Source organism: Hyperoodon ampullatus (genome assembly GCF_949752795.1).
Source record: "Hyperoodon ampullatus genome assembly, chromosome: 3".
Lineage (NCBI taxonomy): Eukaryota > Metazoa > Chordata > Mammalia > Artiodactyla > Ziphiidae > Hyperoodon > Hyperoodon ampullatus.
The window spans coordinates 113,112,435-113,126,166 of NC_136916.1; the positions used below are offsets into that span (position 1 = coordinate 113,112,435).

The following is a 13,732-nucleotide window of genomic DNA, read 5'->3' on the forward strand; positions in this document are numbered from 1 at the left end:
CTGCAAAAATTTATTATGACATATCATGTATAATATCTATGGTTAATAAATCCTAAATAGAAAAGGTCAATAAATGAATTGACGAGATTTGGTACTACAATGCCAAGTAGACTAAGATATTATGTAAGCCACATGATTATAGAGGACATTCTCAAATTGTGGTCACAGCTTAAAACAGACAAAAGTCTACATTATCTCCTTTTTCCTGAGGAAAATAGAACTTCACATTAGCTGAAGTGTAGGTTTGGTATCTTGATGGGGCTCTGCTTTGTCATTGTCCTTGGAATGTTCTCTAAAGTGCACAGGAAAATTTTCTTCTGAGTACAGAATTAAGTAATGTTTTAGCAAAGTCTTGTAGAAATGTATGTCTTCTCATCTCTAGTATGCAATTGAAGGGTAGGAAGGACACGGCTGAAAAAATATAGGTTTGGTACTTGGAGAAAATGAAATAAAAAAGCAAAAGCCTGGGAATACTAAGGCCCTGGCTATAACAAGTATTTGCCTGAGGTGACAAATACTTTTCCTAAATTCTGATAGTGTGGCTTCTATTTCAGGATAGGATCTTCTTTGAAGCATTAAAAAGAGACTATATTCAGTTATAACATGAGCCCTTGACCTTTGTCCAAGGATTCAGTTCAATCTTATAAATCAGAAATTCAAATGTCAAATCACCCATGATTTATCCTGCTTTGGATACTGGCATTTAGAAACCCATCCTGTCTCATTCTAGAGGTGGATTTTTAGTCATTTGGAGGCATATTCCCAGATGCCCATCCCTGTAAGAGCATACAGGTATCTCCCCCTCTTTTTGAAAGTTCACTTTATGCCACTTTGGTTTTATGAAGGACCTACATAAGAACCTATTTTCACTAAATGAAAGAAATCTGAAGAGGATTTTTGCTTTTATGAAAAAAGGTGAAAAGTGAAAATAGCATTCAGCATTTATTTTGCAGCGAGTGGCTATGGAGGCAGTGCCCCCCTGAGCAGCGAGAGTGGCATCCCAAGCTCCTTCTCCGGGAACTACACTCAGCATCTCAGCATCAAGCTAACATAGCTTTGAACTGTGTCTGTGAGCATCTGTGCTTTATGTTGATTTATTTTGTGCATCTGTTAGTAAGATGTGTCCTAAGATGATTGCTTCTTTGCCTTACACCATTTCAGCTTACAAAAGGTTTCATAGGAACTCTCTGTACATACATTTGCTTTGTGTAAACAAAAGGTTTCATAGGAACTCTTTGTACATACATTTGCTTTGTGTAATTTAAAAAAATAAGAATGAGGAACTTTTTTTTTTTTTTTTTTTTTGCGGTACGCGGGACTCTCACTGTTGAGGCCTCTCCCGTTACAGAGCACGGGCTCTGGAGGCGCAGGCTCTATGGCATGTGGGATTTTCCCGGACCAGGACACGAACCCGTGTCCACTATATTGGCAGGCGGACTCTCAACCACTGCGCCACCAGGGAAGCCCGAAGAGCTTCTATGACAGGACTACTTTATGTGAGCTGAGGTACTGAAAGGCCAGCAAAGTCTTCAATATGGGAAAATCCACAAACTTTCTAGTCCAGGTTTCCTACAGAGAGACTGGCTCATTGGGAAGCTATTCTCCTAAGCAGAATTACTCTATATTTTAATGTGAACATTTGTATTAGTTGTAGATAAAGCCAGTTTCATGCTTAGTCATGAATAGAGAGATTTGGAAACAAATCACACTATGGGGCAAAGTAGGGTCAATGAATGGGGTTGTCATTTAGACAAGTCCATGGATGGGTTGGGGTTTTCTTTTCAGCGAGCCCTTTGAACAGGATGAGAGGTTCAGTTGGGGACAGTCACCTGAAACTGAAGGAACTAGCACTAGTTTTCGAGCTTTATTTAGAATATTCAAGAGACTGGAAACTGTCCACAACACCTTATTCTTCCTTAGTGAGTTGAGCAAAGGAATGAAACACTGAGGCAGTCCTGAGGCTTATGGGCAGGGAATAAGGCAGGCTCCTCATTTGTGGGTATCTGAACTTTCAGTGAGTCCTTGGTCACCTGAGAATATAAATATATACATACATATATGTATATATATATATGGATATATATGTATTTTAGGGAGGGTAATCTAGCAGATACAAATACTTCCTTTTTAGAAACAGTATAAGATATTACCCTACACATAGGAGACATACAAAACAATCCTCTTTGTTTTGATCAGTATTTGTAAAATTCTCTCAGGGTGGTAGAAACTTAATCTTGATAAGTACAGATTCCACCATAGATACCAGGGTTGTGTCTATGTAGTGTCCAGATGTCCACATGGTGATGTGAATTTAATCCTCAAGGTCGTTGTCTACCCATACCAGCATCCATTGTGATGCCACACACTTAACCATGAAGATTGTTGCCAAGTCTTGACCATTTTCTTGACATTAAGCTCTCTTTAAGGATCAGCTTTCTCCCAGCCAGTCCTGTGGCTCTTTGTAGGGGGCAAACCCTATGAAGCTGCCTCAGGCTGTCTGCCTAAACACAACACTCAACCATTTTCATTCTGTGGTCCTGCCACTACACTGAGTTCTTTCTGGGAATGGGGGCATTGATTTTGTTGTTCTTCAATCTCCCAAACTGATTTGGGGCTTTCCTGTTCCCTTTCCTCACTGGGGCTGAATCTTGGGGGAGAGGCAGTAAAAGTGTATGGGGTTCCTTCTTAGGAGCTGTAATAGGCACAGATTATTCTCACTTCAAATGAAAGAAATCCTAACGAACAGTGGTTTAAACAAGTAATTATCTCACACAACAAGAGGTCTGGAGACACAGGCCAGGACTGGCATAGCAGCTTCACTATATAACCAGGAATTCATCTTCCTGCCATACTTCCACTTTGTTACCCTCAGCTATTGGCTTTTGTCATTGTGTTTGTCACCACTGTGCTTGTCATGTCCAAATGGGGAAGGGCTATATGAGGTACAAGGAATTATAAGGGGAAAATCCTCTATAAATGTTACAAAATATATATCACCATGGTTACAAATACACAGAAACACACCCAAATTAGGCCAAGGTAGAAAGAGAATTTGTTGGTTGGATGTAAGTATATCTCATGGACCTAAGGATAGGAAGTATAGCTGAACTTCACTGTGGACTAGAAGCAGGAACTGGAAAGCTGTTATGAATCAGTACAGCTGTTATCCCTTCCTTTTCTGGGCACATGATCTCTTATGGTCTGCTTTATTTTTCTTTCTTGGCATTGGCTTTTTCTACTTCTCTGTGTACAAAGTAGAAAATGGTCACTTTAGCCTTATCAGTTCAAAGGCAAACTGAGACTGAGTAGCAGCTCTGATGTTTTAAATTCTCTGGGGAAAGAATATGATTGGTCCAATTTTGGTGGTATGTCAATCTTTAATCCAATCAGTAACCATGGAGATGGGGTCAAATGATTTAGCAGTTCTTAGGAGCTAAAGGAGAATACTCTTGAGAAGGGGCCATGGGTGTGTGTGTGTGTGTGTGGCAGTGGTTGTTGGAGAAGAAACAATGGACAGCTCTACTACTCTCTTGATACCCTAATCTGCTGAAGGATAAATCAAATTAACCATTCATTCATTCTACAGACATTAGTCTTACTTGTTCTTCCCCTTATGCTCTCTCTCAGAGTGTCAGTACTGCTCATCTAGTTGCCTACATTATAAACTCTGTACAACCCAATAAGCAACACAATAGCTAATAATTATTGAGTATGTGTACTATGTGATAGGCATTCTATGTGCATTATTTTAAATTCAACCACATGACAACTCTACAAATAGGTATTATCTATTTTCTAGATAAGCAAAGTGAAATTTAGAGATGTTAAGTCAAGCTTTCAACATCTCTTTCGGATTATTGCAGTAACCTCCTGTCTCCCTGCCTCTGATCTGACCCCTCCTATCCTTTTTCTGCCTGTCAATCATAGTGGTATTTCTAAAACACAAATCTGATCATGCTGCTTTCCTGCTTAAAACCCTTCTATGGTTCCCTCAGGATAAAGTCCAAATTCCTTTGCATGATGTATAAAGCCTTTCATGATCTGGGTAGCTATCACCCTACCAATCTCTATCCTCATCTCTTTCAGTCTTGCACCTCACAGTCTATCCTCAAGCCACACAGATTATTTGCAGTTCTTAACAATTCATTTCTTACTTCTGCACAACAACCCTGTAGCCATTCTCCCTGCTGACTCCTACACATTACCCACATGCAGGATTAAGCTTAGATGTTACCCTATTCAGCAGTCTTCTCTGATTGAATTCAGTGCTCCTCCTTTATACTTTTGTATCACTCAGTGATTTTCTCCTATACTTATCACACCATACTGTAATTGTTTGTAAACTTATTCTGTCTCTTGCACTGGACTGTAAAGTCATTGAGTGGAAAGATTATGTCAGGTTTAGTATTGAAAACCCTAAGATTAGGGTAGTGCTTGGTGCATAATAGTTGCTCAATAAATATTTGTTAAATGAATGAATCTTTGGTAGAATCCTGGAAGAACTTGAAAAGCTACCTGGAGAGAAAGAGATATTCAATATTTCTTGTTTAGTAAATGGATTATTCTGACAGCTATTTCCCCTTAGCCCTAATTTTTGGCTTATAATTTATAAAAATTGAGCAGATGCAAATTTAAAAATGGATAAAATTAACTGTGAAAACACATCACAAAGTAATAAAATAAAAAAGTGATATAAAACAATAAGTAAGAGTGTTAAACCTAATGTAAGAAGAAGAACGCTGAATGCAGGGACAAAGTTGTGAGATTGGGGGGGGAAGCAAGGAACTGAAAATTCTTTTCACTGCTTACTAAATTGAATGTATATTGCTGGTAATATTTCATTTAATTCTTACAATAATTCTTTGAGGTTGATATGTTATGCCTGTATTAAAACTAAGGAAATTAAAGATCAGATTAGAGCAAAATAAGCTGAATGATTACACAGGAGACTCTCTACAGATAAGCACATAAAAGAAATGAAAATCAACCTTAGAAAATATTGTGGAGAATATGCAAAGGTAAATCACTCTACACCCTAAATGATTCTTTTGCTGGGTCTGGGCTCCTGTATCAGCTTTCCAGCTTTCTCTCCTAAAGCGATTTCCTTCACTTTCACCTTCTTTGAATGTAGGGATATGTCCTTCCTTTTACCTGGATGAATTCCATCTCCTTCCTCAAGCTTTGTCTCACTTAAGTTGCTTCTTGAGTGAAATTTGCTTCATTAGACCCGCTTTCTGATTTAATTAGACTTTTTCGACTCTAGCAAAGCACCCCGACTTCTCTCTCAGAGAATTATCAGCAACACAGCAGTAAATGTCAACACAAAGCCGACTATTACTGTAGATCACTCAGGGGGAAAAAAAACAAAAGATAAAATCCTTAACAGTGGCAGTGTTTAAGTGACTATATTCTGCGCTGTGAGAACGCCTGGAGTCATTTTTAACTTCCACCATTTCCTACTTCTCATCTGGGTCAGTTTTCTAAACTTTCTAAGTCTCAGTTTTCTTACCTATGAAAAGAGGATCCTAGTAAGAGTCTCCTACCTACCTACTCCAAAACTTCTGTGAGGGCCAAATTAGAGGAGGTACGTGAAAATGCTTCCCAAACATTTGGTAAAACGCTGTAAAATGGTAAAAACGCTGTACCTGGCTACAGACGAGATCACGACAACAAGTTGTATTCCTGGGTTGAAGAAACTCAAAGGAGGCTAGTCGTTAAGGAGAGGAAGCCGAGCGTTGCCATGTGACGTCATCACACAGCGCTTGCCGCGACGGTTTCCGGGTTGGGCTCAAGGCAGCGTTCTGCGTCATGGGGACTTGGCAGCGTTTGCTGCTTTTTTGGGGGGCGTCGCTTCGGGGCTACGGCGGCGCCTGTGTCCCGCTTGGGGGAGGCCGAGTGTTGGTTTGGGGGCGCCAGGTCCGTGGTGCTGCAGAGCAGGTGGAGGCGGGCGGGTCCGAGACGCTGGGGCGCCAGGGCTGCGGGTGCTTTAGAATTGCCTCTTGCCGAGGACTCGCTTCACTGCCTCGTGGGCACCCGCCCCTTTGGCGGCTCAGTGAGACCCCAGTTCTGGACGTCCCCACTTTCCAGGCGGGCCCCCAATGGGACCAGGCCGAGGCTTAGAGGGGCGTGAAATAGATGGTTAGAACATGGATGTGTGACTTGCACTTGTTTTCTTAGTGTTGGTTTATTTAGAAAATAGGTTAAAGAGAAGGAAAACACGTGGAGGATTTAACTCTGGAAAGAGGCAGCTTATTTACTTTCCATTTTTAACGTCTGCATATCCTGGCAAATAAATTTCAATTTAAACAATGTGTCTCTGCAATTGTGATCAATAGCAATAGGTAAATAACACTTAAGGCCTAAATAGTGGAGATGAGCAGAATTAGAGTAGAAAAGAAAGCCCTGTTAATTGCAAGTACCGAATTGTTTTTACTTTTACAGCGTGATAATGGAGATGGCTTGTTTTAAAACTATTTTTTTTTTCTTCTTCTTAAGTTCTCTGGTGCTGAGAGTGAGACCCTAAAACAAAGAAGAACACAAATCATGTCTCGAGGACTTCCAAAGCAGAAACCAATAGACGGTGTTAAGCAAGTTATAGTTGTGGCTTCTGGAAAGGGTGGAGTTGGAAAGTCTACTACAGCAGGTATTATAGGATATTAATTCTCATCTTGATTAGGACTTTATGCCAGCTGGCAAGTGCACAATATTAAAATTATAGTTTTGTTCTTAAAAAAGTATTTGTGAAGTTCCTAACAGCTGCTTCCTTAGGATGAGGAGTTGGTAGTGATTGGGAGCTTAGATTTTGGAGGTAGACAAAACTAGATATGTAGCCAGGTCTTTGACTCCTTAACTGAGGAAAAGGTGGTCAGGTTGCCCATCACATCTTCAGTTTGCTTAACTGTAAAATGGCAATCATCATAATCTTTTTCATAGGATGGTTATGCAAATTAATTAAACAAGCTAACTACTTAGCCCACTGTCTCATACATAGTTAAGTACTCAATATTTGGTTGCTGTTATTATTATTATTAAACATTTAGTAAGTTTAACACTAAATTTATTTCTGTTCTTTTCTAGTCTTTTTCAGTGTACACATAGCTAAGTAGTTGCAATGAGATTGTTTACATTATTGTGGCTTATTTTCATGTAACCATAATATAATTTTCAGCATTTATAAAGTCAACATAGATCTAATATTTGAAAATGTTTTAATTATTTAAAATATCTTTTAAGCTTTGTATCTTTTATATTAATATACTGGAGCAGAGAATTTGTTTTTTGGTGGCTTTTTAAAATTGATTATAGATTTCATTGTGACTGAAATGCTGCTTTCAGAACCCATAAAAGAAGTGCCCCTAGAAATAGAAGAGTTACCATCCAGGACTAATGACCAGGTATTCCCAGATGTTTTCAAAAGAAACTTTTTATTTCTAACAAAATTTTTCAGTGTAATAATGTAAAAAGGTAACTCCCCTCCTTCCAATTCAACTCAACAGAGGCAACTTGTATTATTAATTTGGAGTCATAAAGCTCTCAAGTCTTATTGTTGCCTCATTTAAAATTTTCAGTCATTTTAATAGGAATGGCTTAATTCAGGTCTTATCCAACCTATCTTTTTTGCAGTTGATTTAAAAAAAGTAACCATCCTTATTTCATTTTGTTAATTTTGGCACAGTTCTACACTGTTAAAGATCTTTTGTGTATTTATGTATGTATTTTTTTTTAGCTTTTGACTCAAATTTCTGCATTTTTTAAAAATTGAAGTGTAGCTGATGTACAATATTATATAAGTTTCAGGTGTACAACATAGTGTACAATTTTTAAAGGTTATAGCCCATTTATAGTTATTATAAAATATTGGATATATTCCCTGTGTTGTACAATTTTTCCTTGTAGCTTATTTATTTTATACATAGTAGTTTGTACCTCTTAATTACCTACTCCATCTTGCCCTGCCCCCCTAAGATCTCTAAATTTTTTTTTTTTTTCTCAGATAGTAAGCTAAAGTAGGGGCATATATGTACCTTAAAATTCCTTAGTTCCATTGAAACCAATGACATTTTCAAATAAAAAGGGCCAGGTACAGAGTTCTGTGACTTTCACTAGAGATCTTGTGTCTTGACTCAAAGCCATATTTGGTAATTCCTAGATGCAGCAGTTTTATAGTTGTACAACCGCTACAAATCCAACTGTATAGTGTTATTAGCTCAGTTTTTTTTCCCATTTTGACCTGAATGTAATTGTGGAAGAGTTTTTCAGCTGTTTTGAAGAAATTAAGATTTACTAAGTATTGTAGTTATGATAGACCCCTAATATACTATTTGATAGATACTATATTATTATTAAAAATAATTAGTTAGTGATTGTTCTTAATGAATTTATGCTATATCCTACACATTTTGGCTTTCTTTCTTAAGGACCTACAATCCACCTATTTGGTATTTTGTTTTTAAAATTTGGAAGCTCTTAGTTTTTGGTTCTAGAATCCACCTCTACTTGTGTTTTGAAAATTCAGAGTACATTTACCTGTATTCAGTGGTGTGAATCCTTTTGCAAGCTCTGTGTTTACTTGGACTGGTTAAAGATGGAAAGTGTTTTCATGATAATAGCTATAAGTTCTTTGGGTTTTGTGCAATATAATTTGTTGGGTCTGTAGGCTAGCACTTGTGTAAAACAAATTGTTCATTGTTTTTGGTTGTAAGATCGTCTGTTATCATGGAATGTGACAGCAGTTAGACAGGAAAATATATGAGAAAATGTACAGTGTTTGACACATAAGTGCTTCAGTAAGTGTCCCTTCCTTGCTCTTCTTTCTTTTTTAGCATCATACCACTTGTCCGAAATAATTGGCCTATATTGTTTCATAACAGCTCTATCTGCATACATAAGCCTTAGAAATAGATTGTTTCTATGTAACTCTGTTGGTATTCTATTTCTTTCCATTATATGTATTTATTCCTGTTCCAAACTATCTCAAAATACTTCCTATTTGAATATGTATGCTGGAGATATTTTGGATTAAAATGATGACATTTGATTAATACAGACATGCTCTGTGATTCTATTGTGTAAATGCAGAAAGACCCTCACATTAAAATGAATCACTCTCTAAAAGTTTCTGCCTAAAAGTTGGATTATGTTTAACCTGAAATTCAGAATTATTTTATAATTTATAAAAATTAATTTGTCAAGTTCCATGCCTTAGGCATAATACTATAGTACATACAGTATTTGATTTAATTCTCACAACAGTTATGAAATAGGACCTCATTTTATAGAGGAAGAAACAGGCTTGGGGTAAAATATTCTACTCAAGACTATAAAACAGAGAGTGGTGAAACTGGGGTTTGAACCAGGTCATCCTTGAAAGTTTATGCTCTTAAATACTTTAAAGGAAACAATATCGGCATCATTTATAACACTGTTCTGTAAGGAATTGTGATCCACAGTATGAGGGTCTATTTATCAGTTTTGGGAATGTGTTACTTTTGGACCTCTTTTTCATCTCAGATGTAGCATATACTTATTGCTGGGCTAAAGGTGGTTTTGGGGACTACTGCTTTCCCCCTTTATGTCTTTGGGATTCACTAACAATAGGTACTTTTGGGAAAATGTTTCACTGCCTTGCCTTTTACCTTCCTTTCTTCCCTCTGCTCACTGGTCCAACCTTTCATTTACATGGGTATTTGTGAGTTAGATATTTGGAATTCCTGCATTACCAGCATTTATTTTTAAAAAGCAATAGGATCACATCCATTTTTATTTATTAAAAAGTAGGTAATTTTTCTGCAAAATATATATTTGAAAATAATTGAATGATATATACCATTAACATCATTTTTAAAAAACTTGGGTTATTTAAATACAATTGTAACAGATGATAAATGGATTATTTAAAATGATAATTTTGGGGCAGACATCTACTGTTTATGTTGAAATGTTACTTTCTTTTTTGTGTTTTTTACTTTCTGTATTCTCTCCATGTCATTGTTTTTTATAATGGAGATATATTAAAACTTTATTTGCCTTGGTTGTTACATTGAACATATTAAAAGACAAAATGAATTTTAGTAGAAGGAAAGTTACTAAATTTAATTACTTTTTTGTTTCTTACAGTGAACCTTGCACTTGCTTTATCAGCGAATGATTCGGTAGGTATTTATTAATAGAAATACTAATTTATTAAAATGTTTTTTAAGGCAATGATTAAGAGCATACTGATGTTTTTCATTTACTCTGTCGGGCATATAGTGTAGCTCTAGTCATTCGCATGTCTTTAAAGAACTCAAAAATCTGCCATAAGTACTGGTTATATTTAATAATGATGATGAACATGGAAGGGGACCACTAGTCAAGGAATTGCTTGCAGCCTCTAGAAGCCAAGGAAGTGGCTTTTTCCTTAGAGCCTCCAAAAGGTATGTAATCCTCTCAGCACCTTAATTCTAGCTCATTGAAACCTATTTTGAACTTCTGTGATAATTTCTTACAGTAGGAGTGGGAAACTGATACAGGAAGTCAATTTACTTAGTTCTTAAATTTCTGAAGATGTCTTTATTTTGCCTTAATATATGATAGTTTGACTAGATGTAGAATTCCAGGTTTATAATAATTTCCTCTCTGAACCTTGAAAACAATATTCCATTTTCTTCTAGCATGCTAATGAGATGTCTGATGCTAGTCTGATTTATATTGCTTTGTAATAACCTGTGTTTTTCCCTTTAAAGCTTTTAAGAGTTTTCTTTATGTCTTTTAAGTTTAGAATAGTCACAAGTATGTGTCTGGTTGTTGGCTTTACATTTTTTTACCTGTTTGGAAATTGGCCAAGCAATACAAGGCTTGAGTCTCTTTCAGCTCAGGGAAAATTTCTTCATTGATTACTTTTTGTGATGTGTTTGTTCTTTCTCCAGAAACCTATTAGGTAGATATTGACCCTTCATGCCTGTTAATTTTTCTCTCATGTTTTCCATCTCTTTGTCTTTTGCTCTGTGTTTTGGAAGATGTCTTAGACCATTTTCCACACTGCTATATTGGGTTGTAGTTGTTATTTAGCCCTTCCAATTTTTATTTTTAATTTGGAAATGATATTTTTTCCAGTTTTCCAGAACTGTTTTATTTTCCAATTGCTATCCACTTAAAAAAAAAAAAAAGGTTGCACCATTCGTTTGAGTCTCTCTGAGGATGCTAATTAGAATTAATAAAAAATGTTCCTTTTAATGATCTCTATTTATTAGCATGGTGGTTCTTATAATGTGGTCCTCAGACCAGCAGAATCAGCATCACCTGGGAACTTGTTAAACATACAAAATCTTGAGCCCCAGACCTACTGAATCAGAAACGCTGAAGGTGGAGTCCTACAGTCTGTGTTTTAATCAGCCCTCTAGATGATTTTGATGCATGCTAAAGTTTCAGAACCATGGATGTAGAGTTTTTTAAAACTCTAATGGCATCCTTTTTTGTTTTCTAGTGTGATTATATTTTTAATTTAGTTTTAAGCTATTTTTTCTCTTGTTTCAATGGGAATTTGGAAGAGAGATATTCATGTATGATTAGGCAACCTTATTGAAATAAAAGCCAGTAATTTTTTTTTTCTTGGCTGCACCCTGCAGCATGTGGGATCTTAGTTCCCCAACCAGGGATCGAACCGTTGACCCCTGGAGTGGAAACTCAGAGTCCTAACCACCGGACTGCAAGGGAAGTCCCGCCAGTAATACTTTTTAAAAAATAGTTTTTATTAGAGTACTTAGTTATCTTGGAGAAGGGACCCCACCTTCCTTAAAGAAGGGAGGAAACAAGGAAAATTGAATGGATGAGAATGTAAATAAATTCATAGGTGTGGGGATCTTTTAATTTGGTTATCATTTCAGCCAAAGCTTTGATTCTTAAGACAATGCGAAGTAACTATATAAGAAGCGATCGAAGGATGAAAAGAATGGTTAAAAAGGCGTTGATTCCTTCATGTTAGATGTTGCTAGTTTTGATGAGATGGTAGCCCAGATTTTTTTTTCTTTTTTTTTCCCTTTCAGGGAGCAGGGATGGTCAGCTTCATATTTAATGCTTTAGATGTATGACAGGGAAATTGGCAACAAGGAAGGAAAAACAGTGTTTTTCCCTGGGCCAGTTTTTCAGAAAGCATTTTAGTGTCCTTAAGTGTTTTTAAATATGTTTGTAAAATCTACTTTAGGAAGGGCTTAAGTATTCTGTTATCCAGATGAAGGTTTTTTTTTTCATTTCTTGATATTTTGTAGCAAAGTTAGTTTAGAAATTAAAAAGAAGAAAGCCAGGAAATTTGAGCAGCATGCTATGAAACTCAAAGATAATCTGACATAATACAGTGTTTTACAATTGGCTACTGTCTTGTCCTCTTAGTCTATATATACTTAGGAAAGACCACTTTTATACAGCATGAATACTTGATTAATAGTGTTTTTGATTTGGGAACAGCATGTTTGGCTTAAACTGTGATCTGCCAGATGACTGCCTGTGTATAGAAAAGAAGATCATTACAAATATATGATTTATATGTATCTGGCATAGTCTTATAATCTGTATTGTCCAACTTAAGATGTTATTAATATTACACTTATTTAGAGGACATGTTTGGTCTTTAGGGAAAACTCAAAGTTCCGTCAAGCCCTTCTCATTGCCTGAGCTGATATATATAGTTGGCTTATGTCCAAGGACATTTATTGGGACATGGTACTAGGGTGTGTTGCTTTATGGGCTGAGAACCTCCAGTTAGGATGATGTCTTTGGAGCTGATCTAGTGATTCATTCCCATGGAGTCTTAATTCCATGGAGCTTATATTGTAAGAGGGGTCTCTGACCTGCTTACCCTTAGGCCAACTTTTGTTTTTTTACATCTTTGTTGGAGTATAATTGTTTTACAATGTCGTGTTAGTTTCTGCTGTATAACAAAGTGAATCAGCTACATGTATACATATATCCGCATATCCCCTCCTTCCTGAGCCTCCCTCCTACCCTCCCTATACCACCCCTCTAGGTGGGCACAAAGCACCGAGCTGATCTCGCACTAGCTATCTATTGTACATTTGGTAGTGTATATATGTCAGTGCTACACTCTCACTTCATCCCAGCTTCGCCTCCCCCCCCCCACCGCTCTGTCCTCAAGTCCACTCTCTACATCTGTGTCTTTATTCCTGTCCTGCTCCTAGGTTCATCAGAACCAGTTTTTTTTTTTTAATTCCATATATATGTGTTAGCATATGGTATCTGTTTTTTTCTTTCTGACTTACTTCACTCTGTATGACAGACTCTAGGTCCATCCACCTCACTACAAATAACTCAATTTCATTTCTTTTTATGGCTGAGTAATATTCCATTGTATATATGTGCCACATCATCTTTATCCATTCATCGGTTGATGGACAGTTAGGTTGCTTCCATGTCCTTAGGCCAACTTTGCCAAATTTCTCCTATTTTCCTTGGGTTGGTGCTTGCCCCTTTTCAGCATTGGAGTGGGAAGATCTAATAAGATTAATTTGTTGGTCTAGGGGAAGCAGGTCCAGGAAGTTATTCATTTTACTTTTAATGTTGGCCTTATGATCTCTAAACTGGGTTATGTAAACCCCAAGGGGTATGCAAGATAGGCCATTGGAATGTAGAAGGGAAATTTATCTTTTCTTTTCTTTTTTGAAATTTTTGAATTTTATTTTATTTATTTGTTTTTATACAGCAGTTTCTTATTAGTTATCCATTTTATACATATTAATGT

At 36.7% G+C, this 13,732-nt stretch overlaps 1 protein-coding gene across 1 annotated transcript in view; it reads left to right on the top strand.

Annotated features, from left to right (window-relative positions):
* Positions 1–5,792: 5,792 nt before the first annotated feature.
* The window catches only part of NUBPL (NUBP iron-sulfur cluster assembly factor, mitochondrial), a gene marked incomplete at its 3' end in the record, with an annotated part of 245,246 nt that continues 237,306 nt past the window's right edge, over positions 5,793–13,732 (top strand). The window contains exons 1-3 of the mRNA XM_079699925.1: positions 5,793–5,916; positions 6,496–6,643; positions 10,117–10,151. Coding sequence (XP_079556051.1) covers positions 5,809–5,916; positions 6,496–6,643; positions 10,117–10,151 — 291 coding nt within the window. The 5' untranslated portion in view covers positions 5,793–5,808. The remainder of the gene's footprint in view (positions 5,917–6,495; positions 6,644–10,116; positions 10,152–13,732) is intronic.